This window comes from Leptinotarsa decemlineata, unplaced genomic scaffold (assembly GCF_025532065.1).
Source record: "Leptinotarsa decemlineata unplaced genomic scaffold, Ldec_3_MD MMD2_tig00026314_RagTag_RagTag, whole genome shotgun sequence".
Lineage (NCBI taxonomy): Eukaryota > Metazoa > Arthropoda > Insecta > Coleoptera > Chrysomelidae > Leptinotarsa > Leptinotarsa decemlineata.
The window spans coordinates 1,962,686-1,986,855 of NW_027412684.1; the positions used below are offsets into that span (position 1 = coordinate 1,962,686).

The following is a 24,170-nucleotide window of genomic DNA, read 5'->3' on the forward strand; positions in this document are numbered from 1 at the left end:
AAATATGAACCCCATATATAAGGCCCCCTGTGAGGGATGAAGAATCAGATTAGTAAAAAAAATTGATCATCAGAAATTCTCGAGCGCGTCAGATTAAGGTAGGGTGACTTAATCACCTGCTAAAGAGTGTATATTCCAGTAATCTGACAAATTGAGTGATATAAAGAAAGGGGAGGGCAGCAAAGTTGTAAATAAATAACGTCGTTTTGACATTCTCGAGCGTAGCATTTTTTTTTTATTTTGAAGAAAATAATTCAAGGATAACGAAAAATATATAATCTGACGATTTCCGCAAGCCGAAATAATAAAAATTCGTCGATAAATTTTAATGCGTGCAGCTGTGTGATACCTATATTTCCCCCTCCGAGTTTCTACTCCTCTATTTTCTATTCACTTTTTTTTCTATCTATTACTCTCCCACTCCGTCCCCTCTCTGAATTCTGTTGCCATGACTCCATCACAGCTGATCACAGAGACTCGTTCGATTAACAACAGTCAATCTTTTCAGTATTCTTTTATCTGAAAGCAGTCTAGTAAAGGACTCAATAAAATGGGTTCAACATCTACTAGTGGCTTCTACAGTGAAATAAAGATATTACGAGTCATTCAGAATGAATGTCAAAAGTGTTGTTTCATAGTAATTAAGAATTCTCAGACTGATAATATGTAAATATGCTAATACTGAGACTCTGTATACTGAGAGGTAGATCTTGGGGCTATTTAAACTCATGAATAACTAATTAAATTGTGATTGATGTCTTTAATTTTGTTTTTATCTAATTGTTAAGAAATTATTACAGAATTGTATATTATTTTACTATAAATGACTTTCTCGATAGATATTGCATTTTAGCGGTGAATTGGCGCCGTGATTGGCTCAAGTGGTAGGGGGGCATTTGGACACATGGAAATCGAGCCGCTCCGCCCGTACCATGGTGAAGAAATACAATACACCTTTTGGCGCTTTTCAATGCTGTGTGCCAGATCCTTGGTAGATATTTTCTCTCTTCCTTTTTGTTGAAGTTTTTTGGTTTTCGTGTATTTCTATGGCTTCTAAATACATTCTTGTTGAATAATGATTCGACATAGGATCACCAACGTACAACCTCGACAAGCATTTGTCGGATATGATGCAGAAACATGTTGGGAAGACTAAGGCGTACGTCCAGACTCCACTGACTTCATCATACATTTGAAAGGCATCACCTTGGAGCCAATAGACATTCTAGTAACCTTCGATATAGTTATCAAGTATAAAACTGATAATGGGAAACCCGAAATCAGTCGTATAAATAAAATTAACTAGTGATAATTAGACGAAAGTGTTTTTATTCATTTCATTAAAGTCATTCTCACAAACTTTTTTCTATTCATAATATCAAGTATAGAGTATAGATATTGTGTAGCGTTTCTATGAAAGTACTTGTTTCGAAAGTAACTACATTCTTCCCGTGTATTTCAAAGGGATTTATCGTCGGTTTTTTCTTCCAGTGTGTACCTGAAAGTAACCTCTATGTTTGATCTAAGAGTGTATCTTGAACTCAATTACTTTCTTCCTTCCTTCGGAAATTTCCCATATTTTTTTGTACAAAGATTGAGAAGTAGAAATGCAACAACCTTTCTTTTCCAAAAACTCTTGTAATAATATACCCCTTTCAATTCCCATTTCAGTTCCAAGGTCTCCTTTAATCGATGCTTTTAATAAATGATTCGTTTAGTTGGTCGCACGGTATGTCACAACAGAAAATAGAAAAATTCCTTAGCAAACAAGTATCGATAGTTTGTGTCACGATTAGAAAGGTAGGAATTTGCATTCAGCCGCGAATATTTCGAAACGGACCACGTGGGCTGAACAGTCGCAAAAGTAACATTGTTTGGAACAAAGAGCGGTACGTAATAATAATGATAACGAATGACCTACCAGCGTAAACATTTCTTGTTGAGTAGGTCATGAAACAATAACAAGTTTCTCTAACAGCTTAATTCGATAATTGTTGAATTTTCGACGGTGAACAGTTTTCAAGGCCAATGCGAATATGGGTATGTGCAGAGGTGAACAGACTTTTGAAATGAATTCATTTGAAATGAATAAATTTAACATAACTTCTTCCAGATAAGTTATTTCTATAGTTCTATAATGTTGTTACTTGAATTTCTTGCACATAAACCTTAATTTTAGTCCAGTTTTGTATTAGGTGGAACGTGTACGAGTTGATGATTCACTTAAGGGAGAATGCTTGTATTTTAAATGATATTCTACGTTATTCTACGTTTATCTATAGTAAACTTATCTATCTAATTGTTATTTTATTGTTTTATGTTTTATTATTATAAACAGCACTGGGATCATCTTGGTGTCCAAGATGATCCCAGTGCTGGTGTCCAAGATGATCCCAGGATCATGTTGTACACCCCGGTATCCAAGGTGATGTCTGCGGTAGAGGCAAGATGATCTCTGTGGTAGAGGCAAGATGATCCTAGTATCACGTTGTACACCTCGGTGTTCAAGATGATCTCTGCGGTAGGAGCAAGATGATCTCTGTGGTAGAGGCAAGATGATCCCAGGAACATGTTGTACACCTCGGTGTCAAAGATGATCTCTGCGGTAGGAGCAAGATGATCACAGGATCAAGTTATACACCCCGGTGTCCAAGATGATCTCTGCGGTAGGAGCAAGATAACCCCGGTATCCAAGATGATCTCTGCGGTAGAGGCAAGATGATCTCTGCGGTAGGGGCAAGATGATCCTAGGATCATGTTGTACACCCCGGTTTCTTCAGACCATAGATGCATATGTTATCATGGTTTTAACCATTATGGTTTTTTGACAATACATATGTGTAGTTTCAGTTTCATGTCATTTTTTAGGTGCGCCTGGCAAGCATCAGTGCTACCTCCGCCTTTCTAGACAATAAATGTATCTCTTCACCTTGAAGTTTTAGAGGTCTCAAGGCTTCTGTTATGTTCCTCTTGGTGAGTGAATGCTACCATGGTCGATTCCGTTGGGCTTATGTTCAGCCCTTCTTCATCGGTCCATCTAGTTATAATATTCAGAGTCTGTTGCATGCGTCCTTTCACTTTATTTGTCCTGGATTAGGATGACTGAGTCGTCTACATAGTCCAGTACTTTGTGGCCATTATTGTTCAGAAGAAGTAATAGCTAGTTCAAAACAATCCCTTTCCCTGAGGACAACCCTTTACTACCCATGCTACTTCTGTTATGTACATGTTATGTACTAATTAATGCACATAACATGAGACTGTTTTGTCTCTAAGCCTTCGTCGAGTCCTACACGATTTTCCGATATTTTGGAATAAAGGTGGTCCAATCAGTCTTCATGTTTTTGGTATGTATCCCAGAGCCAAAGTTGCTCTAAGAATTACTCATAATTTTTTAAGTAGAAGTTTCGGTGTTTTGTGGGCTTGCATTTGGCTGTCATATTCCAAAGATATGAAGAAAATTATTTCAGAGTATATCGTTTGCACTCGAGGTGGTAACTACTCTAATATTCGGTAAAAATGAAGAAAAAACCATTCAATAAGTTAATAAATTAGTTCAAAAATATTGCAAAGTCAAAATTTCTAAAAAGTAAAGGATTAAAAAAAAAAGTGGCAAATCGAGGCAGGCTCCAAAGTAGTATCTTAAAAACCCCAATTTATTTAGCTGAAGTCCCACCAAAATTCTGAATTTCAAAATGAAACTAGCAGGATTCACTGATCAAAAAGGGATTCCCTATTCATCGTGCCTGAGGATTTTGAGTGAGACAAAATGGTTAAGGCTTTCGTGGCCGAGGTTTTCAGTGTCACTATTTTCCGGAATTGAAGGCCGTGGATCTTTAGAATTTCTTCCTGACGTTTCGCTGACGCTAGTGGCTAGCTTCCTCAGATGTTTATACATTCTGAGTCATCGGAGATATTAACTCAGGATGTATAAACCTCTGAGGAAGCTAGCCACGCGCGCCAGCGAAATATCAGGAAGAAATTCCAAAAATCCATGGCCTTCGAACCCGAAAAATAATGACAATTTTGATTTAAGTCTTCCAACTCAACGGTAGAGCTAGCGGAACCCACTTACTAAAAAATCACTTATAAAATCTGTGATGAAGGAGAATGGGAGCCTAAATGGCGTGGTTCGTTTCGAGAAAATGTTTTTTTAGGATGGGTTCCTAACGTTAAGTTGTGATAGTGATGATATTTCTGTTTGAGGAAATGTAAACAAGTGCATCAACGACTTACAGCTAGCAAACTTCAGCATATGCATGTTTTGAATCGAGCAAAGACATTGAAATACCAATCAGTGTGAACAATATAAATGAATTTTACTGTTCGATTGGGTAGAAGCTTAGTCAGAATATTGTGGTACCATATGATCCTCAGTGGATCAACAAAATGTTGCAATCAATGAATATCTTCAATTGGATGAAATGAATATTGATGAACTGTTTGAAGGAATGAATCAACATCTGGTTCTGATGAAATTTCAATCAATATCATTGACAGTCTTCCAAAGAAAGCGCTCAAAACTCTTGTATTACTAATTTTTCATTTAGAAAGTTTCCACCCTTTCTTAAATTTGTAGATTATCCTCCAAATTATTGACCAACATCTCTTATCCCTACTATTGCAAAAATAATTAAAAACTACTTAAGAAAAGGCTCAATGAATTGCTCCTTCGCCATAACCTTATAAGTAAAAATCAATTTGGATTCCAGAACAATAAGAGTGTACACATGATGCAGTTTTCTCTTTCCTGTTTGAAGTGTATTTCCTTATAAATGCTGGAGATGCTGCTGCAGCAGTGTTTTGTGACCTTATGAAAGCGTTTGACTGCGTTGATCATAAAATACTGTAATGTAAGCTGAAAACCTATGGATGTAGAGCGGTAACACTACGGTGGTTTGAGTCGTATCCTAAAGGTCGCAGTATCACATCGTAGAAATAGCTAAATGTTCAAACAGTATTGAAATAAATACTGGTGTATCACGAGAATCAGTTATCGGTCTCATATTGTTGATGTCATATATTAACGATTTGCTAAGCATTAATATATCTGGAACATTCACTCTTTTCGCTGATGACATCACTATAGTGTGTGCATAGTAAAGGTTTAGATATACTCAATGAGACAATAGCTTATGATATACAAAAAAATAAGTGTTGGTGTGACTCCAATCTACTCTCGTTTAATGTTTCCAAAATAATTATTATGACTTTTAAATGTTCACTGTAGCGAGCGGTATCATTAAAAACAGGGATTATACTAAGTTTCAGGGATTGTATATAGACGGTGGCTGAAATTTAACATTTACATCAGAAAGATGAAAATTAAAATTTCCACCGGCTGTTATGCAGTAAGACTTATTGCTAGAAAACTCAGAGTTTATACTGCGAAAACAGCATATTGCGCTTTGGAGTGTCACTTAAGGTACGGTGTACTTTTTTGGGGTGTGTGTAGCCTTAATTTGCTGGAGTCTGTATTTGTATTACAGAAGAGACCTATACGATACTTGTGTAAAGCTGAACCTCGTGACTCATGCAGGCAACTGTTTTTAGTTTGACAGTTGTAAGTAGTTCTTTTTATTCTGGGGACACTGTGTTTGATTAAAAAACATCTGGTGAAACTTGAAGTTACCACCCATAACTATATAACTCGTCAGAGCATACAAAATTCAAAATTACCTATCCTTCAGAACTCTCTGGTCAAGGACTCATTATTTTACCCGAGTATGAAGATATATAACCATCTGCCGAGTTACTCTTAAGAGAAAAATATTGATACCAATCAATACAGAATAATAATTCAAGAGATTTTGAGTAGTAGACTCTATTACAGTTTGAATGAGTTCTATGCCGATCATTTTTTACCTAGCATATGTGTATGTTTGTTTCAACCATTGTTTGTTGTTTTTTATTCAGTGTTTTTTATAATTCAGTTTTGTGTACTGTACTTTATATTTCATTTATATTTTTATATTCATGAGACATTTATGTATTTTATTTTATATTCATTCACTAGCTTTGCCAACAATATTTTTTCTTTGGACATCATCATCATTATATTGTTTACTATTTTGTGGTCAACTTTTGGTACGCACCTTCCTAGTGAATCTTTTTTTAGACCAAATTCGCTTTTTTCTGACAATTGATGAGACGCAAATGGACCAATCCAAATATATTTTATATACACTTTGAACACCAGTTCAACCTCAAAACTGTGAAGGATACAGATACTTAGTGATTTTGCCAATAGTTATTTATCCATATTCAGAAATTATAACTTCCTAAGGAAAATGTATACGAGTTCTTCATCTGGTCAATTACAAGGTAAGTATGTTTTTGCTGCTCCATTACATACCTTTTTGTTTTTACATCACATGCTGCGTTAATTCCGTGTTACAGAGTTCGACTTATGTATATTTTTCTTCTGAAAACTTAGCACTTTGGTTTTTAGCGCTCTTCAATAATTTTAAATCCAATCACGTCGACTCTAAACTCCGCTGTAACCCACCTGTAAACTAATCGGTGCAATAAACCTACACTTGATTTATTCTAATCTGCCAACTCATATGTTTAATTAATTCGTCTTATTAATTATGCGAGTGGTTATCGCGATCATTAATTTATAGAGACTAAATGAACAGGATACGTAATTTTTGCTGTCGGGATGTTGAGAAAACATGACTTAGAAATATGCACGAATACGTCATTATGTATGGGCTGGTGCTTTGGTTCACAGAAAAAGGAGTCATAAATATTCCGGTAGTAAATCTAGGCATTAGTTGTCAAGAACAGGGAAATTTTGAAACAGTTTTGATTTTTGGTTTAATCGGTATTTTGAGCTGTTGAATACGAATTTTTAGTTCGACATTACAAATTTCCGACAGGAAATAACGCTGTCTTTTAAAAAATAATGTGATTTTTCATTTTTATAAACGCGTTTTTATTAGCTTCACTTTAATGTTTGTTTGTAACCGACTTCTTTGGACTCGATTTTGATTGACTTTGAACGGACATAAGTAGGGTCGATCGGGGCTAATATGATACAAAAATATACACTTTTCACTATATTACCTAACCATATACATTAAGCCCTTTTAAAAAAATACTGGGATATATAATTCGTATTGGTTAGTTTATTTATGGGTGCACAAAAAATGTAGTTACAGTACCAATGCTGAAAAAAATAAATAAAAACTGTGTATTATAATAACACCACCTGGTGGGGCTAATTTGATACGATGATGGAGCTTAAGTGATACAGCGTTGTATTTCATTCAATATCATCAATGAACGTAAGACGAGACTGACATGATACAGCTCTGAGGCCAATGTGATACCAGTAATTTTTTCGAATTTTTGTCTTCAGCCATATAAAAGATACAACCGTGTCTTGTTCATGTTTTTTCCACTAAAAAAAACTCCTTTGGAAAAAATAACTAAAGCACCGTTCATTGAAAAAACTTAACATTTTTAACATTCCATAATTTTTTTCAGTTTCTTGTATGAAACTATTGAATATTATAATATTCAAAAGTCGAGTTGAAAATCAGTTCTCCTCTCCTTTCCAACAAAAAACTGTGGTATCTTCATGTGTCTCTTTTATTCGTGTGAATTTTACTCTTGGTTCACCAGCTTCAATATCCATAACTTGACCTACGTAATGCAACACTTTCTTCTTGGTTGCAAATTTAACTACAACCCAGTCATTGATTCTAGGTGTAGTATGTATGTTGGTCATGCATGTCACTACAATTGCAGTTTCCTAAAGTTTTCTCGAATTCCAAGTCTGACTCTTCTTCTCTCTGCATGGCTTGTATAATGTCGGAATCACTGCTATCCTCATCTGCAAAATCAATTTCACTCGGGATATCCGATTCGCTGTCTGACGAAACCGTTATTTTCTTACGCTCCTTTTGTTTTCTTTGTTTTTTCTGAATTATATCTGACTCTCTTCCTTTCTTGTTATTTCGTCTTGGGTAGCATTTTCCGCTGGTTGGGTTTCATGGGTGCCTGTTGTGGTTGTTTTCTTATGTTTCTTATTCACTCCTCCCCCTAGTTTTTTGAGTCTTTTTCGGCTTTCTTCCTCTTCTATTTCTTGTTTCTTTTTGTCTTCGGCAGCAATCCACTCTTCACTAGTAACGACTGTTGCCGTTGAAGCTAGTTTCTTTCTGGTTTTTTTGGAACAACGGTTTTGTTGAGTCTTTGTAGAAGCAAAGTCTCAAACGAATGAGAGGTACTTGGAGTGCTGATTATTGGAGTAGAGGAACCAGAGTTCCTGTCTGTATTTGGGCTGGCTGTGACTGATTGAGATAGACCAACTGAAGATCCATATTCTCCTGAAGTAGAAGGTACCGCCAATGCAAAATCACTAGATGGTGGTGGTTGTGACTGGTTGGAAGACGAAGGTTGATATAAATCGCTTGACATAGAAACTTTGACAGATGGAACAGCGTTGTCTGAGTCTGATTTGTCGGCTGCTTTGGCTGTTTTTTTCCAGTTCGGCTTTGTATCTTGCTAGTTTTTCAGGATCCAAACGAAAAACTGGGTATTTCTTTCTATCCACTGGATAGATTCCAGCAGATGTGAATCCCGCTTTCACATTGTCAGAGGGTAATCCGTCATATCAAATACTGCAAAAAATGTTTACAAATTCACTCTTTATCATTTTTCGTTGATTACTTCTGTACCACTGAAGGATGTTTAGGTCCCACGTATACTTGAGTGTTTTGAAACATGCCTTGTCCAGGGTCTGCAAAACATATGTTGTATGAGCAGGCAGTTTTACTATAACAACTTGCTGGTTTTTGACGTAGATAGCTATCTCTATTTCCAAGTGAGTCAAATATCAAGAGGAGCGGTCTCTCTTTTACTTCCTGACAAAATTTCACGAAGTAGGCGTGGAATGTAACAGATGTCATCCACCCCTTTTCACTACAGGCATAGAAGGTACCAGGCACATCTTTATCTCCTTTCCAACTGGACCACAAGTTGGCGCCTTGAAAGACTATTAATGGTGGCATTACTTCACCTGCAGCATTACAGCATGCCAAAACTGTAGTGTTTTCTCTGCCACTTCCTTCTTGAGTTCGATGAGCTTTCTGACCAACACCAGAGAGTAGTTTAACCCTAAAATAGTATATGATGAACGGGTCACTGGTATTTGGACGCCGAGTTTTTTCTAAAGGCTTCATACAGTATGCTCATGCGTATATATTTTATATCAAAACATAAGGAATTGAAATAGCAAGCCAAACAAAAAAGTGGAAAATGAATAATAGTCTAGAAAGTAAAAAAAAAACGATAGTATGGCAACACGAACTAAAAAAATAAAAAATTATTCGAAACTAATTTAAGATTGCGTTCCACATCGATAATAAGTTCTATGGCTTGATGTAACTAATGACTTTCAATGAGTTTGAAAGCACAATAACTGTATTTACAAAAAAATATTTTTGTTGTAAAAAAGTGTGGGGTACTAAATATCTATTGTTATACTTGGTTGTGTGGTGTTTGCCAGATTTTTATTGAGTCCCCTTCAAAGTAGTCCTCCTCAGATATAATGCACTCGTGTCAGCGTTTTTTCATGGTATGTCCTTGAGCACTCTCAGCGATTCGGTTTTTAGGTTCTCAATCGTCGAAAAACGCCGTCCTTTCATGGGTCTCTTCAATCTTGGGAACAGGAAAAACTCACAAATCTGGATCACCTATGACGTTATTCAACAATTTCTGAGCGAAGATCATGCGACGTCTTTTTTGGTCCAAATTCAGCAATTTTGGAACTTCGCTGTCACACGCTTCATGCCCAAAATCCATGAAAAAATTGCATGACATCTGCCAACCAATATGCCGACATCATCAGCAACTTCTCTAATAGATGTTGATGTGCTGGAGCGTCCAGGGCGAGCGTCGTAATTCATATCTTCTCGACCTTCTCTGAAAAGCTTGTACCAAAATTTTTCTGATTCAGAGTACAATCATCGTATGTCACTGTCAGCATTTCAAGTGTTTTTGAACACTCAAATCTATTTTTTTACACAAAAATTGATGCGAATTCTTTGATCCATTTTTTTGTATAGCGGAAAATCGCCGAACACGCAAAACACAGCAAATAACTTGTATGCTTCCCACTAACAAACTTAACATGCTATAATCTGTTGCCATAGGCGTACTGCATTCAATTTATTTACTCTCAACGAATTGAATAAATGAATCTATACAACGAAAATACAATATTTATTCTTGAAAAATATCATTCATAACAAACAAAATAACAAATCTACTATGACAAATGTTAAAATATGTCCAGTAGTAACCAAGACATTCTCCAACAAATAGGTATTTAGTTGAAAGGGATTGAAAAAACATTGTTTTTTTGAAGGCGGTATAAATAGATATTCCTTTGAATTATACTGTCAACAGACACATCGCACCCATCAATAAGACCGACTTGGCTTTTTGGCGGGGTTATTCGTGATATTCTTCAGTTTACTTCGAGAGCGCGTTGAATAAACAGCTATACAACATGGAAGCTAGTTGTTCGGGAATCGTGAAGCGTCCGAAATTGTCACCATTAAATATAAATGAAAAATAATTGTTATGAATGTATATAATTCTTTAAGAATACAATATCCGCCCGAAATAAAAAGTAAGGAGGAAGTAGTGCAAAAATGCGCGAGTATGACCGGTGTCAATTGATCGACAATTTTTAGAATTCCCAAGGAACTCAAGGAAAACAACAACTTTTTCGAGCCGAAAGTATCCACTAGTAGAAAGTGTTTGGTTATCGATGAAGAAGTGAAGAATTCTATTAGGAGAACAGTACACTCTTTTTACATAAAAAACGAAATACCTACATCAAATAAAGTTTTGTCAGTTATTCGTGAAGACAGTTTTTTTCCTGATATAAGAAGAACTCAATTATGGAATATATTACATGAGCTGAATTTCACTTTTGGAAAGCAAGATAGATAGAGCATGTTAATAGAAAAATCAGAGATTGTAGAATGGAGAAGAAACTATTTAAGAGAAATAAAGAAAGTCAGAGCACTAGGTAAATCTATTTTTTATTTAGATGAAACATGGGTCAATGAGGGTCAAAAGTGGACAACAAGACTTTATGGAAGGTTGGTCCACTGGTTTCAAAATTCCAGTTGGAAAAGGTCGTCGTCACTCACATAGCCAGCAGTGAATGATTCGTGAAAGATGGATTGATGGTGTTTGAATCGAAGAAAAATGGGGATGATCATCAAAAAATGGATGCCACAGTATTCGAAGAATGGTTTAAAAACATACTTGTAAAACTTCCGCAGGGATCCGTAATAGTATTGGATAACGCAAGTTATTACAGTAGACGAGTTGAGAAGCTACCGACGTCGTGTTGGAAGAAAGCAGATATTACTGAGTGGTTACAAATGAAAGCTATTCCTTTTGAATCGACCATGTTAAAAGCGGAGCTCCTCAACTTGGCTAAACGTCATAAGTCAAAATTCGTCAGGTATGTCACCGATGAGATGGCGAAGACTAAAGGAATGTCGGTTTTTCGGTTGCCGCCTTATCACTGTAAATCGAATCCAATAGAGTTGGTTTGGGCTCAAGTTAAAGGACTCTCCGCAAGGAATAATAAGACCTTCAGCTGTGTGAAGTAAAGAAATACCTATACAGTGCTCTGGAAACAGTCGACCAAAAAGCTTGGAAAAATGTATTCACAAAACAATCAGAATCGAAGCAGAGATGTGGGATCTGGATGATCGCATAGACTCATTATCAGAAAAAATTATTCAGTTGTCATCAATCCTAATGAAACTGATTCATCCAGTGAATAATCACTCAATGAATCCCTGTGGACTTTTTTCAGATTAAAATTATCCCAATGTCTTATTCGAAGTAAGTATTCCCATTAAATATTCAACATTGTTTTTGAATCAACTATATAAAATCCAATAAGGAATATGAGTCTTTATTTCCAAACCAACAAGAATATATAAAATGTATCTCTCAGTGCAGCTACACTTTTCTGCTTCCTGAAAATGTCAAAGTCGAGGCCGTAACGTCGAAAAACGCAAAATTTTGAATGCGGTTAAACTCGAAATCAGATGTTCAAATTTTTAACCGCGGAAATCTATTCTATTTCTATACTTATCTGGTGATGTTTCGAAAACTGTATCCATCTTCATTATCATACCGACGATCAATTTGATATTATCAGTGTCAATGATATCTGTATCTGTATCTGTAGAGTAGGGAGGGTGAGTGTAAGCCCACGCACTTAGGCCACATGTGACCCATTGTACATCCTCCCGAGGAGTTGTCCTCCTAGGTCGTCGTCCATCCTGTCCTTTCCAGGAAGGTGGACAGGTCGCTGGGAGACATCTCCTTTATATCGGCAGGTGTAGGCCAAGACTCGCCGAACACACACTCTCTTATTGACGATAACTCCGGGCACTCGCACAGGACATGTCTGACAGTCTCATCTTCCTGTTCACACATCCTGCATAGAGGTGTGTCCACTAGCCCCATATTATGTAGGTGTTTCCTTAGCTGACAGTGGCCAGTCAGAAATCCTACTGTAAGGCGTAGATTTTTCCTGGTCATCGCCAGATATTTCTTTGGCGCCAGCTTCCCAGGGTCGCCCAAGGTGATCCTGGCAAGATTACATCCTTTGATTTCATCCCATCTCTTTAGAGATTGAGCATGGGTGTAACTTTTGACTAGTTCCGCAATTGTCGAAGTCATCAGGCCGTGGGTGCCACTTGGTCCTAAAATTCTTAGTCCAGCCGCTTCCTTGGCTAAAGAGTCGGCAATGCGATTACCTTTACTCCTGTTGTGCCCTTTAACCCACCACCAATGATAATAATAATATCAAATTTATTTACATCAAAAGACGAATCATAACTATAAATTATAATGTCTTGATTTAATTAAGTTGGATAAGGAAAATGGATAGAGTCTCTAAAACGTCACCAGATGATACATATTTCTTTCAATATGCAAACATTTTTAAATTCAAGTAAATGACAAATTTAATTTTGTTTCTAAAAAGCTAATTTATCTAATGCAGTAACTTTTTGCCCTCTCTACATTTGTACTTATTTGTAAATATAATATTCTGATTATTTTATTGATCTGTAGAAGATAACAATTCTAAATAATAAAAACTATTTCAAATATAAATTGTCCTTCCCAAAATAAAATATTTAAACAAAATTAGTTTTCACCATATTTTAATTATCTTCTCATCATACAGAATATATCAATGGAAAATTTATATTAATACCCCCAGTCCGACGCCTATTAATATTATCTTGAACGTAATATCAGAAAAAACATCGAGCGGTTCTTTTGGTGGTATTTTCGCATTCTTTGTCGGTGTTTTCGCGTTATTTGTCGCATATCTCTATTTTAATGGCTCGTTAGCGGCGTCCTCAAGGGATATAGAGGGTAGACATATCCCAATGATTTTGTGGGTGAATTGCAGTGCCATTTGCTTGAGACGACTATGTTGCTTTCTTTGATGTAGCGACATGTTTGCATTCTTGAAATTATTTTACTCTCAGACAATCTGAACGAACTATCCTCAGCTGAAACTATAAACATATGTTCGAGACGAGTGTATCAACTTAAGAAAATAAAATAATCGTCCGCGAAATTTGAGCAGTCCACGTATATGATCTGATTTCCATGATTTCCACTAGTATAGTCTGATTTCTTCTTTTAAATCAGTTTTGAATTACCTCTAGACCATATTGACGATTATCGCAACTTTTCGTGCGGTTCTGTCGTTTGCAAATACAGCCTGTGGTTTGCATATCAGATGAAATATCAAACAAATTGGGGTTGGCAAATCCCCTTTTCCATTATATACCGTCTAACCCAAATACATAGCTATCGTCGTCAAATTATTGTGATGGCTGCCCTTGAACGACAATAATTGAAAATAATATAGTACTAGTTGACTATGATCCTCCGTTGATGTTTCGTGTCTTCGAATAAATGGAAGTTGATTTTGAGAGTTACAAGAGTTTGGAAGTCACTTCAAGAGGTGATTAATGTCTGCAGAAGGTTCTTTAGGCAAGTTGAAATAAAAAGAAATGATAGTTTTTGGTGGGAAAGGGGCGTTTGCGGATATTTTCTTGAAGCGCGTGCTAGGAATCACACGTTAAAAGGCGAGTCCTCGTTTGTCCTCAGGGTGGCGAATTAAAACCAAAATCAATTGATGTGTTCCGACATAATGACCTCAATCTCCAAAACGAATGTCACTACTATATCTAAATTATACAGTAAACTCAAATTCATCCTGTTCTTCAAGTTCCCTTTTTGCAATATTACTCTAAACATTGGGGTCAAAATCTTTCAGTATGGTGACCATACCCAATTTCGAGTAAGATTTAAATGTACCGAAACCCTGAAAGAATTATCGTATATATGGACAAGGCAAGATTTGCCCTCCCTATTGCTTTTTTCGTTGGCAAAATTATGTTTTCTTAAAAAGAAAAGGTAAAAATTTTAGTAAACCAATATCAAAAAATAATCAACCCAATAATCAATAACAGTTTTGTATCTGTTTCATCCTGAACATTTCAAGTTGTCCATTTTACCTACTTCATTGTGTTCGAGCTTCATCAATTTCAGCGAAGGTATTTTACAATATTCGCCTGTCGGTTTGAACTAGCTCTTAACCTACTTTCCGGAAATTTATGTGAACTAAAGCGAGCTGATCGTGAGTCTGTGTTTACGCTGAATATTTGCGTAATGTTTATACTACTACAACGAAACTTTCTCACAATCGTTTGTTTAGGAAAAAAAGTGAAAATTTTTAGCATCACTGCTTCATTCAGAATCAAGTCGGCTTGAATGTAGTAGAGGATGTGTTCAGAACGTTCTCATGAAACAGACTTTTTCTCATAATTAGGGATTCTGTTCTGAGTTATGTAGACGTGAAAAACATAAGATATGGCATTATCTTGGTGATCACTCGAAATCAAACAATTTTTTAATTGATCGGTACCAATTAGTTATACAATTAATACAAATCAATAACTGTTATGAGTCTGTATCCCCACAATGTTTTGAATAGATGAATTTTAATTTGTTCATTTGACGAAAATCGTTAGTAATATTTAAAGATGCCAAGGTCCATGTTTTATGTATTCAAGGAACATATATCTAAAAATTATCGACTTGAGCCTGGATTTTATAGTGTATCTTTCAAAAGTTAATATAAATCAAATCAATCAATCAATCAATCAAAATGTAATATCCAATAGGTAATTCAAAATTATCTGATTTAAACAAAACCAATCAGGGCAATATTATACTAAACACAAATTCCATGGATTTTTTCCATTCTATTATTTTACAATGTTGCATAAACCGTGCCTATGCGTATTCATTGACTTGTCGAAGGTATTCGACTATATTCCATCGGAAGCAGAAGTGACATATTGGGCGAAGCCCAATATGTCATTTTTTACAACATTCATATACTTACCTGACTCCGAAACTATATAATACCAACTATACTTGAATACTTGAATACTTGAATTCAATTAGAGGTCACACACTTGGTACATCGTTTTATTTATCTTATATATTTTATTTCTGACCGGGATATTATAAGCTTATATCGTCATAGTTACGCTATCAATAAAGAGGGTCATAACTCCCTTGGGACATTATAGATTTTATAATTCCCTCTACCTTTCACAAGTAAAAATAAATAGAAATGAAAACTGAACCATATTTTATTTATTCACGTCATTACAAATAATAAATGTACAATTTTGAAATGTTCCCTGAAAATTACTTTCGCCACTGGAAACAATTTCTTCTTTTGTATGGCTGGAGCTTCTGTTCACTACAGTCGAGGTACCTGCCTCTTTTGATGACAAAGTAGACAACATACGCGCCGTTTTATTTCTCAATTCGATGCTATCCTCCAAATACCCCTCCGCCACCGTGGAACTTTTCCAACCTCCGTGTCTTTTTAAGTTAGTCATAGTTGCTCCTGCATTGGCTAGAGCAGTAGCAGAAGTGCGACGAAGGCAATGTCCCGTATAGGAAGATGAGTTTGGCAATCCTAAATACATTGCGATTTTGCTGGGGATTTTCCCAAACATTTTTTTTCCAATTGGCTGAGATGTACATTTATTTTGTCGGAAGCTCAAAAAAAATCGTTCAATACCTTTAGGACGCAAAGACATAAAGTCTTAATAAAGGCAAAGCGGAGAACTCTTTTTCATCCACAACTGTAAATTTCTTCGATACACCAGTTTTACTTTCCGGTACGTTCACTACCATAACGGAATCCAGGTCCTCTATATCCGATATCTTCATATTCAAAAGTTCCTGACTTCTGCATCCTCCAAAATAACCCATAATCAAAACAACCTATAACAAAAAAAAGGAAATAAATACACACAAAAAGGAAAATAAGAAAAAAATTACCTTATGCAATAAATGAATATCATTAGGAGCGTCCTTTAGGAATCTGATAACATCTTTAGGAGATAAAACAGCAGACTTTTTCGGCTTATAACTCTTACTCTTCCGTTTCAAAAAAGCCTGTAGTTCATTGAACTTGGTGATATCTCGTTTCTCATGTATAGTCACCATCGATTTTAGCATTGACCATTTAGTCCATAAAGAATTCGGACTCTACGTTTCTGACTGAAACGAATAAACACAATTACTACCAAATCTACCGAAAAACATAGAAAATTCCTTACCAGTTCTTGAAAATATGCCAGAAATACAGTTTCAGTGACATCTTTTGGCATAACATTTTTCCGTGTCAGCCAGTCCAGATATATCTTGTATTCTTTTTGGTATACGGCTTCACTTTTCGATGGAATTAATGATTCTCTTGCTTGTTCAGCTTTTTTCAAAATATCCTCCATTATATTTGGGGTAGAAAACACGTTTTCACCGCAAACACAGCTTGATAACAAAGTTCTGTTTATAAACAAGTAACATAGCAACAACCTAGCAACAAGAAAACTCTACTATAATCAACGGTACCTGATTCAAATATACCGGGAAGGTAATGAATTGGTACATTTTTCCGTTTCAAAAATGAACAAAATTTTATTGAAATCGGTCAGAAATAAAATTATCTATGTAGCACGGGAATTAATGAGCCTTAATAACCTCAGGCAATTGCTGTCCCTCGGGCCAGAGGCCCTCGGGACGCAAACTTTGCCATCGGTAATTAAGGCCCTCCTAATTCCCTTGATACATAAATAACTATTATTGTGCCATTTTTTACTAGTATGTAGGTATGTAATGTGTGTATGTATGTATGTATGTTGAGATATAATTAACATAACATGTGAACTCAGCCAATCTTCCCATTTACTCAAAAGTTTTTATGTTATTGACATTGTATTTTACGTTGTGTAGCTGAAATAGCCATTAGCGATAGTTATCTTTTAAACTCCTTTTTACTATCGTTAATTGTATAGGTTTAAATTTATATCTGTATATTATATCTGTGTTTTATCAAATACTTGAAATTGTATTGTTCCTGTTGTACGAAGCAAGGTCTTTTGCACTTTTCACCTATTATTGTTATTATTATTATTATCATCATTATGTTGCGTGAAACCTTTCAAACGAATACAGTTACTGAAATATATATATTTCAATGTTAAGGCTTCGGATATTGAATAATTTCAGAATGTCATGATTTAATTGTAATTCTGATGAGATTAATTAAATTACCAAAATAAATATACTAAAAATACCGTTCACAAGTATGACTTTTGCAATGTTAGAAAGTAATTAATGTATTTCACGCGGGAGTGATTCAAAGTTTTCAAAAAAATATTGAATAGTTAGGCCGACCGCACATTTCCTACAGTCAGATCGTATTGTCTGAAACGATTTCAAATCGGACCACCACCGTACACTGCCGACAAAATATTTCCGATTTTATTTGAATTTCGATTTCCGATTTTATTTGAATTTCGTTGTACAATATACAATACATGAGGTATGATCTCACATACCGCATAAAAATGGACGATGAAGATTTATTGGCAATTGCGTTTCTACTAACACAACGGAAGAAAAAATTAGACGACGCTATTGGATACATCCGTTGAATACAAAAAGAATTCAACAGTCAGTTTCACACTTTGCTTCTTAAGTTACGTGCTCATCCAGAGAAATTTTTCGATTATTATCGAATGTCAATTACGTCTTTCAATGAACTACTTAATTTAATTCAGGGGGATATAAAAAAACGGGACGCACACTTGAGACTTGCAATTTTCCCAGAAGAACGGTTGGCCATCACTCACAGGTAAGAAAGTGTTTAGTATTAATTAGTTACAATGTAAGGTATAGTACAGTTGAAATAGCAAATGCGCTACCGTGAAAAATCAGTAAGACGCCCCAGAGCGCTTCGGCACCCAAGATGTTTAGCCGACCCTTGCTCGCACAAGGGTCTGCCTTCTGGGCGCACTCGTACGAGTGTACCATAAAGGGGAAATATAAAATCATAAAAAAAAGAGTTTGGTACATAATATTTACTTATTATTATTAATTTGGAGAAACTCATATACTACAGCATATCAGCATGTCCTGACATGTTATGTTGTGAATGCTCCAAAGGCGATAGTGGTGAATGTATTTGATATGACGGTACTGGCCCAGTGGTATTAATGTCTTGATTAGGACTTGGACTCTGAGCGAAGATCACCCGAGGGCTCTGTGAGTAGCTGTGTTACGAAAGCGAAGAATAAACATTTCGTGTAGGTGGGGGTAATGTAATTTTCTTTACCAGTTATAACATTCCAATTTTGAAATCCATTTTCTGACTTTTTGTCATTGTTTTCAAGTCGCTCCGAAAACTTAACAGAAATTTTGTATCGTCGTCTTCATCAACTACAGGTTCTTGTTACCTCTGCTTCATTATTTCCAGTATTTGACTTGGTATATCTTTTTAGCCGTCTTCCTTTTCTCAGATACTTCCTCGTGATATGGTCTGTTACATTTGAGTTTTCCTCTACACTATCTCCTTCTTGTCTAGTCCCATCTGTGGAAGTTCCTTCATCTCCATTGTCATAATTTCCTTCGTGGCTGAAAAATACAAATCAAATCAACGTATGTGTTACTAAAATATTATATTATATGCATTTACCGACTCTGCATATTTGGAGTTAAAAATGTTAGTAGGTCGCTGTAATCATATTGCTTTTGTTTTTTAGCGCCTGATCCTGTTGGGGTATTTTTAATTTTATTAATTTGTGATATTGATGACTTATTTATTTTGTGGAAATTCATCTTCCATTGAATGATATAGATATAGAAATAAAATACTTTGTGTTAGAATACTTGAGATTGGTGTAAAAACCGAAACTTTGGTCGTTTTTTATTTCTATATCTATATCATTTAATTGAATTTTAATAATATCTCTCCTAAAGCAGTCCCGAACGTTGTTCCATTTTTTTTGTGTCTGCACCTGAAATTTGAACTCATTGCATTAGAATTTTACAGACCGAATACTATATTATTTGTAGTTAAAATAATATGTATTTTTTCAGATACCTTGCTACAGGAAAGAACTTTGAAATGCTCAAATATGATTTCTTAATGGGAAGTAGAACCATATCCGCAATGGTGAGAGATACATGTGGAGCAATATGGAGAGTGTTACAACCGTTGGAATTGCAACCACCATCATCAATAGAACGATGGCAAGAAATAGCCGAAAATTTTAACAGCAAAGCTAATTTTCCTAATTGCCTAGGAGCGGTAGATGGCAAACACATTCGACTTATTTGTCCACTGCATAGTGGTTCCAACTATTATAACTAGAAAACATATTTTTCTATAGTTCTGTTGGCTGTTGTTGATGCTGACTATCGTTTTATTGCAATTGACTTGCTAACAATGAGCTTAATTCACCCAGCCTAAAAGCGTCACCACATACAGATTTACCACAGTTGCCACATGTATTTCTGGGTGACGAAGCTTTCCCTCTAAAACAACGTCGAGTTTTTAACTATAGACTGAGTCGGGCACGTCGTTTAGTAGAGTGCATCTTTGGCATACTTTCGAACAAGTGGAGGGAATTTCATACTAGTATGACTATTCCGGTAGATTTTGCAGTATTGGTGACAAAAACAGCTTGCGTATTACATAATTTTGTACGCGCAAGAGATGGCTATAACTTTGAAGATTCTCTTACTCATCATTTTGAAGATAATCCATTTTGATGTCCACAACATAGATCTACTAATCAAGGCCGAAATATAAGAGATAGATTTACAGAATACTTCGTTTCACTGGCCGGGGCCATTCCTTGGCAATATAGGCGTATAAATAACTAACCCGAAAAATATATATGAACAATTTAAAGAAATAAATAGTATTGTACTTACATATCTTTTTCCTGGTCATTTTTACTGTCCCAATCCTCAAATAGTTCCAAACAGATGTGTTCCCATGCAAGATCTTTTAAATCGCGATCATGATAAGATTCATGGCTAAGATTCCATAAGCAGGGATATTTTTCGACCGCGGTAATTAAATTCTCGGTATCGCACATGGTTTCACAGGACGTTTATTCTCTATACTCAGTAGTGAAAACTGATGAAACTGACAAAAACAATTTTTTTTTGCGATAGGCTATGCAAAGGCAATGCACCGCTTGCCTCCCGATAGTCGGATCAGACTTAATAGGTCCGATTGGTAGGACGCACTGCTCTTGCATCCGAGTCGGACGTCCGATCCGATATCTGATCGTAGGTGTGCGATATGATCGTATGAACTGATATGTATTTGAGCGTCAGATGCCCTGATACGACAATCGTTTCAGACAATCGGATCCGAAAGTAGGAAATATGCGACCGCCCTTAAATGGAAGGCCATGACTTTCAGCTGTAATGTAATATTTGATTTGGATATTATATTTTACCAAACGCTTGGTCTGACGAAGTTTTAATCGCGACATTGAATCATTTCTAGTTAATCTATATCTGTTGACACAACCTTAGCTCAATATTGAGATGTACTTTATTATGCGATGATTTTCTTATGGCAAGGAAATAATTCATTTATCCAAACTGGTACGGCTCTGAAAGTAAACAATGTATTTTTCAAAAGAAGACAGTTATTGAAATAATAGTACGGAAATATTTCATATTTCATGAATTACGATTGAAATGTAAACTCTTGATCAAGCAAAAATTATTTTTGATAAGAATTGAAAGTAAATGTTGATACAAGACAATTATTCTGGGATGACATTTTTTATAGATTCCACCTATTTTTTAAAGAGTTTATTTGAAAATTATTCAGTCTTTAGTAAGTAACAATTTGCTATCGACAAATTTTCTATCTATTCTTTTATTGTCATATATAAACCTTGCCTGTAAAATGTATTATTTTAGATACATATAATTAGTGTAAAGGATATTTATAATTTCATTTTTTTATACATGAAATCTTGTCAAAATAAGGATTTTTTGTTTATAAACAAATGAAGCTGCAACCGATTTTTTGTGCCATTAAAATAGGCAAAGACTAGAATTGGAATAGTCTGTATGTTATATTTTTCAAGAAGTTTCGATTATTTTTCACCGCCTACTCTGCTATAAAATAAAGCTCAAGTAATATGGTAGACATTGAAATGACAATTTATTCGCATTTCCCCACCATGATAAACCAATTTGATTCAATCTGTTTCTTGCAGGATCCTGCATCACAACCGGAAAAACACAATAACGAAAGTCACCCCTTTAGTTAAGGCGCACGCGTTCGATGAACGTGATTTGCATTTAAATCAAGCGATCCCATCGACTAGAATACCCTCTCTGAAACAAAGTTCGATCATTCGTCTCCGAAATGTTTCATAAAGAAGGATTATTTTTGATCGCTTATGGGATTTTATCTGCTCCATTGAGTTTTTCGCGACAAATGTTTGTTTGGAAAATCGTTTTAATTTCTCATAAACTGCAGTCAAAACCGCAACAAATTAAACAGCCATCAATGCGTTTTTCACAAAATTAAGTTTTTTGATACTTTAACTAATAGCGGAGTAAAGTATAAATTAGTTTGTAATACGTACTTATAAGGTAAAACACCCAATTTTTGACACTGCACCAAGATTGACACTTCCGTCGAAACTCCCAAGGAATAAGGTAAATAATATGACTGTCCCACTTTTTTAAAGAGGGAAGGAATCACTCGTGGTTCCATCTAGGATTGTGTACCGGAAATGTGAATACTTCTGAATTATTTTGCTTCATAAACTTATTCTAGAAACTTTGAAGTGTCATAAAACGTTGAGTATTATTTTGTTGCAATTAGTTGCACATGTTTAAAATATACACGATTGCTGAAGAATGACGAAAAATACAAGTTTTTTTTATACAAATGATTTTACACTCTATATTCGAAAATAAAGCCTATTAAATAAAACTTATGTATCTTAAAATATAGTATATACCTTGACCAACAATATCCATAGCAAATTTTTTCACCAATATAACACAAATTATAAATTAATAAATAAGTAAACAAATGAGATTTAAAGGGTTATTCACATGCATAGTGAACAAACGATAGGTTTCAACTGCTCTCATGTCACAAATAATGGACATAAACAGGTAATGGTGGTCACAAATGACCCTTTTATCTACCTGTCCTAACGTCCATCATTACCTGTGACAATTGAAGTTGACAAATTTCATTTATTGCCAGATTTTAGGTGATTTTACCGCTCTGTGGGTCTGAAGGATGAAATCGCGGGAAAACGGACCCATTTGGAGAAAAAGAAAGTGTTGTTTCTTCAAGACAATGCAGTGTCACAAATCAATGAAAACGATGACAAAATTGCGTGAATTGGGCTTTGAATTGCTTCTGCGTCCACCGAATTTTCCAGATCTGGCCTCTAGTGACTTTTAAATGTTTTTAGATCTCAAGAGAATGCTAGTTGGAAAGAAATTTAGCGCCGATGGAGAGGTAATTGTCGAAACTTAGATCTATTTTGAGGATAATGACGAATCGTACAATAAAAATGGTATCGAAAAATTATATGACTGCTATGATCGTTATATCGCCCTCGAAGGCAACTATATTGAATAATAAATTAAAATTTTATCAATTTTTTTTTCTATGTAAGCCTACGAACTTTTCAGCCCAACTGTCACGTAATGCTTTATGGAATTATCGTAATGAAATTTCTGTAATATAAGAATTTGACTGTAAAATTGTTCAATAAACGTACATTTTCTGAAGAAATTTTATTTTGGATGACCCGAATTTGTGAAACTTCATTGTAAATGTTTAAATTTCAGAAGTAGGTTCTACTTCAAATTATAATTTTGGTTCCTCCTGCTAACTCAGAACTTGACCGTCATTGAATGAATTTGAGATAATGGATTCCTACTTTTGAACTTCCAGTTTATTGATTTGGTCCAAATGGAAATGCTATTGAAAAACTATGAATATCAGCGGCTGTCATTTACTTTGTTTATCATTCATTGTGTTTATCATTCATGTTTATATTCACTTTTACTTTTTGTGGTACATCTTTAGTCCCAATTTTCAAATAAGTGCTTCATTTTTCGTAGAATTAATGTGACATTGTTCAATTTTTCAATTATTTGTTAATTTTGAAAAGCCCCGCCTGAGTGAACGTGAGAGCGAAGAATGTTTAAAAAACGATTAAAATAATGGGTTTGCTGTCAGTTTAATTCATGAAGTTGAAACCTTTTCTTGTCAACAGATCTGGATTTTGTTCCCGAGTTCGGGAACAGTTGAAGATGTGTTACTGGAATCTTCAAATTCAAGTAAAGAGAAATGACTGAACTTTGGGACTTCTACTTCTCCACCTTGATACAAAAAATGTGGAATCTTCCAAAGAAAGGAAGGAAGTAATCAATTTCATAGATGTATATATAGATCATGCAAAGAGCAACTTTTAGACACAAACTAGAAAAAAAACACACTTGTAAACAGCTACTTTCATATAAACATTGAATTGCACGAAAAAAAATACTTTCGAAACAAATACTTTTATATGAACGTTGAATTATTCAAGAGACACTTTCCTCTATTCCATTTGTATTTCAAACATTCGTAATGGAAACGAATCAGATATCATTTACAGGATTGCTACAGAATATAATTATTAAAAGAAGTAAAATTTCACTTTCATAGA

General features: G+C 35.1%; 2 protein-coding genes across 2 annotated transcripts in view; one reads left to right on the forward strand and one right to left on the reverse strand.

Moving 5' to 3' along the window:
* Positions 1-24,170, forward strand: part of jing (AE binding protein 2 jing) — a 450,866-nt gene that overhangs the window by 14,626 nt on the left and 412,070 nt on the right.
* Positions 15,875-17,203, reverse strand: LOC141485222 (uncharacterized). Its single transcript, XM_074181517.1, has 3 exons — positions 16,725-17,203; positions 16,444-16,665; positions 15,875-16,386 (listed from the first exon to the last, which is right to left on the reverse strand). The coding sequence occupies exons 2-3, from the start codon at positions 16,621-16,623 to the stop codon at positions 16,183-16,185; spliced, it is 384 nt and encodes a 127-aa protein (XP_074037618.1). The 5' UTR covers positions 16,624-16,665; positions 16,725-17,203; the 3' UTR covers positions 15,875-16,182.

Excerpts from the sequence above, each read along its gene's own strand:
- LOC141485222 (XM_074181517.1), bottom strand. The coding sequence starts at position 16,623 with ATGCTAAAATCGATGGTGACTATACATGAGAAACGAGATATCACCAAG. Across the intron at positions 16,387-16,443 it reads ATATTCATTTATTGCATAAG|GTTGTTTTGATTATGGGTTA; the intron begins GTAATTTTTTTC and ends TTTTTGTTATAG.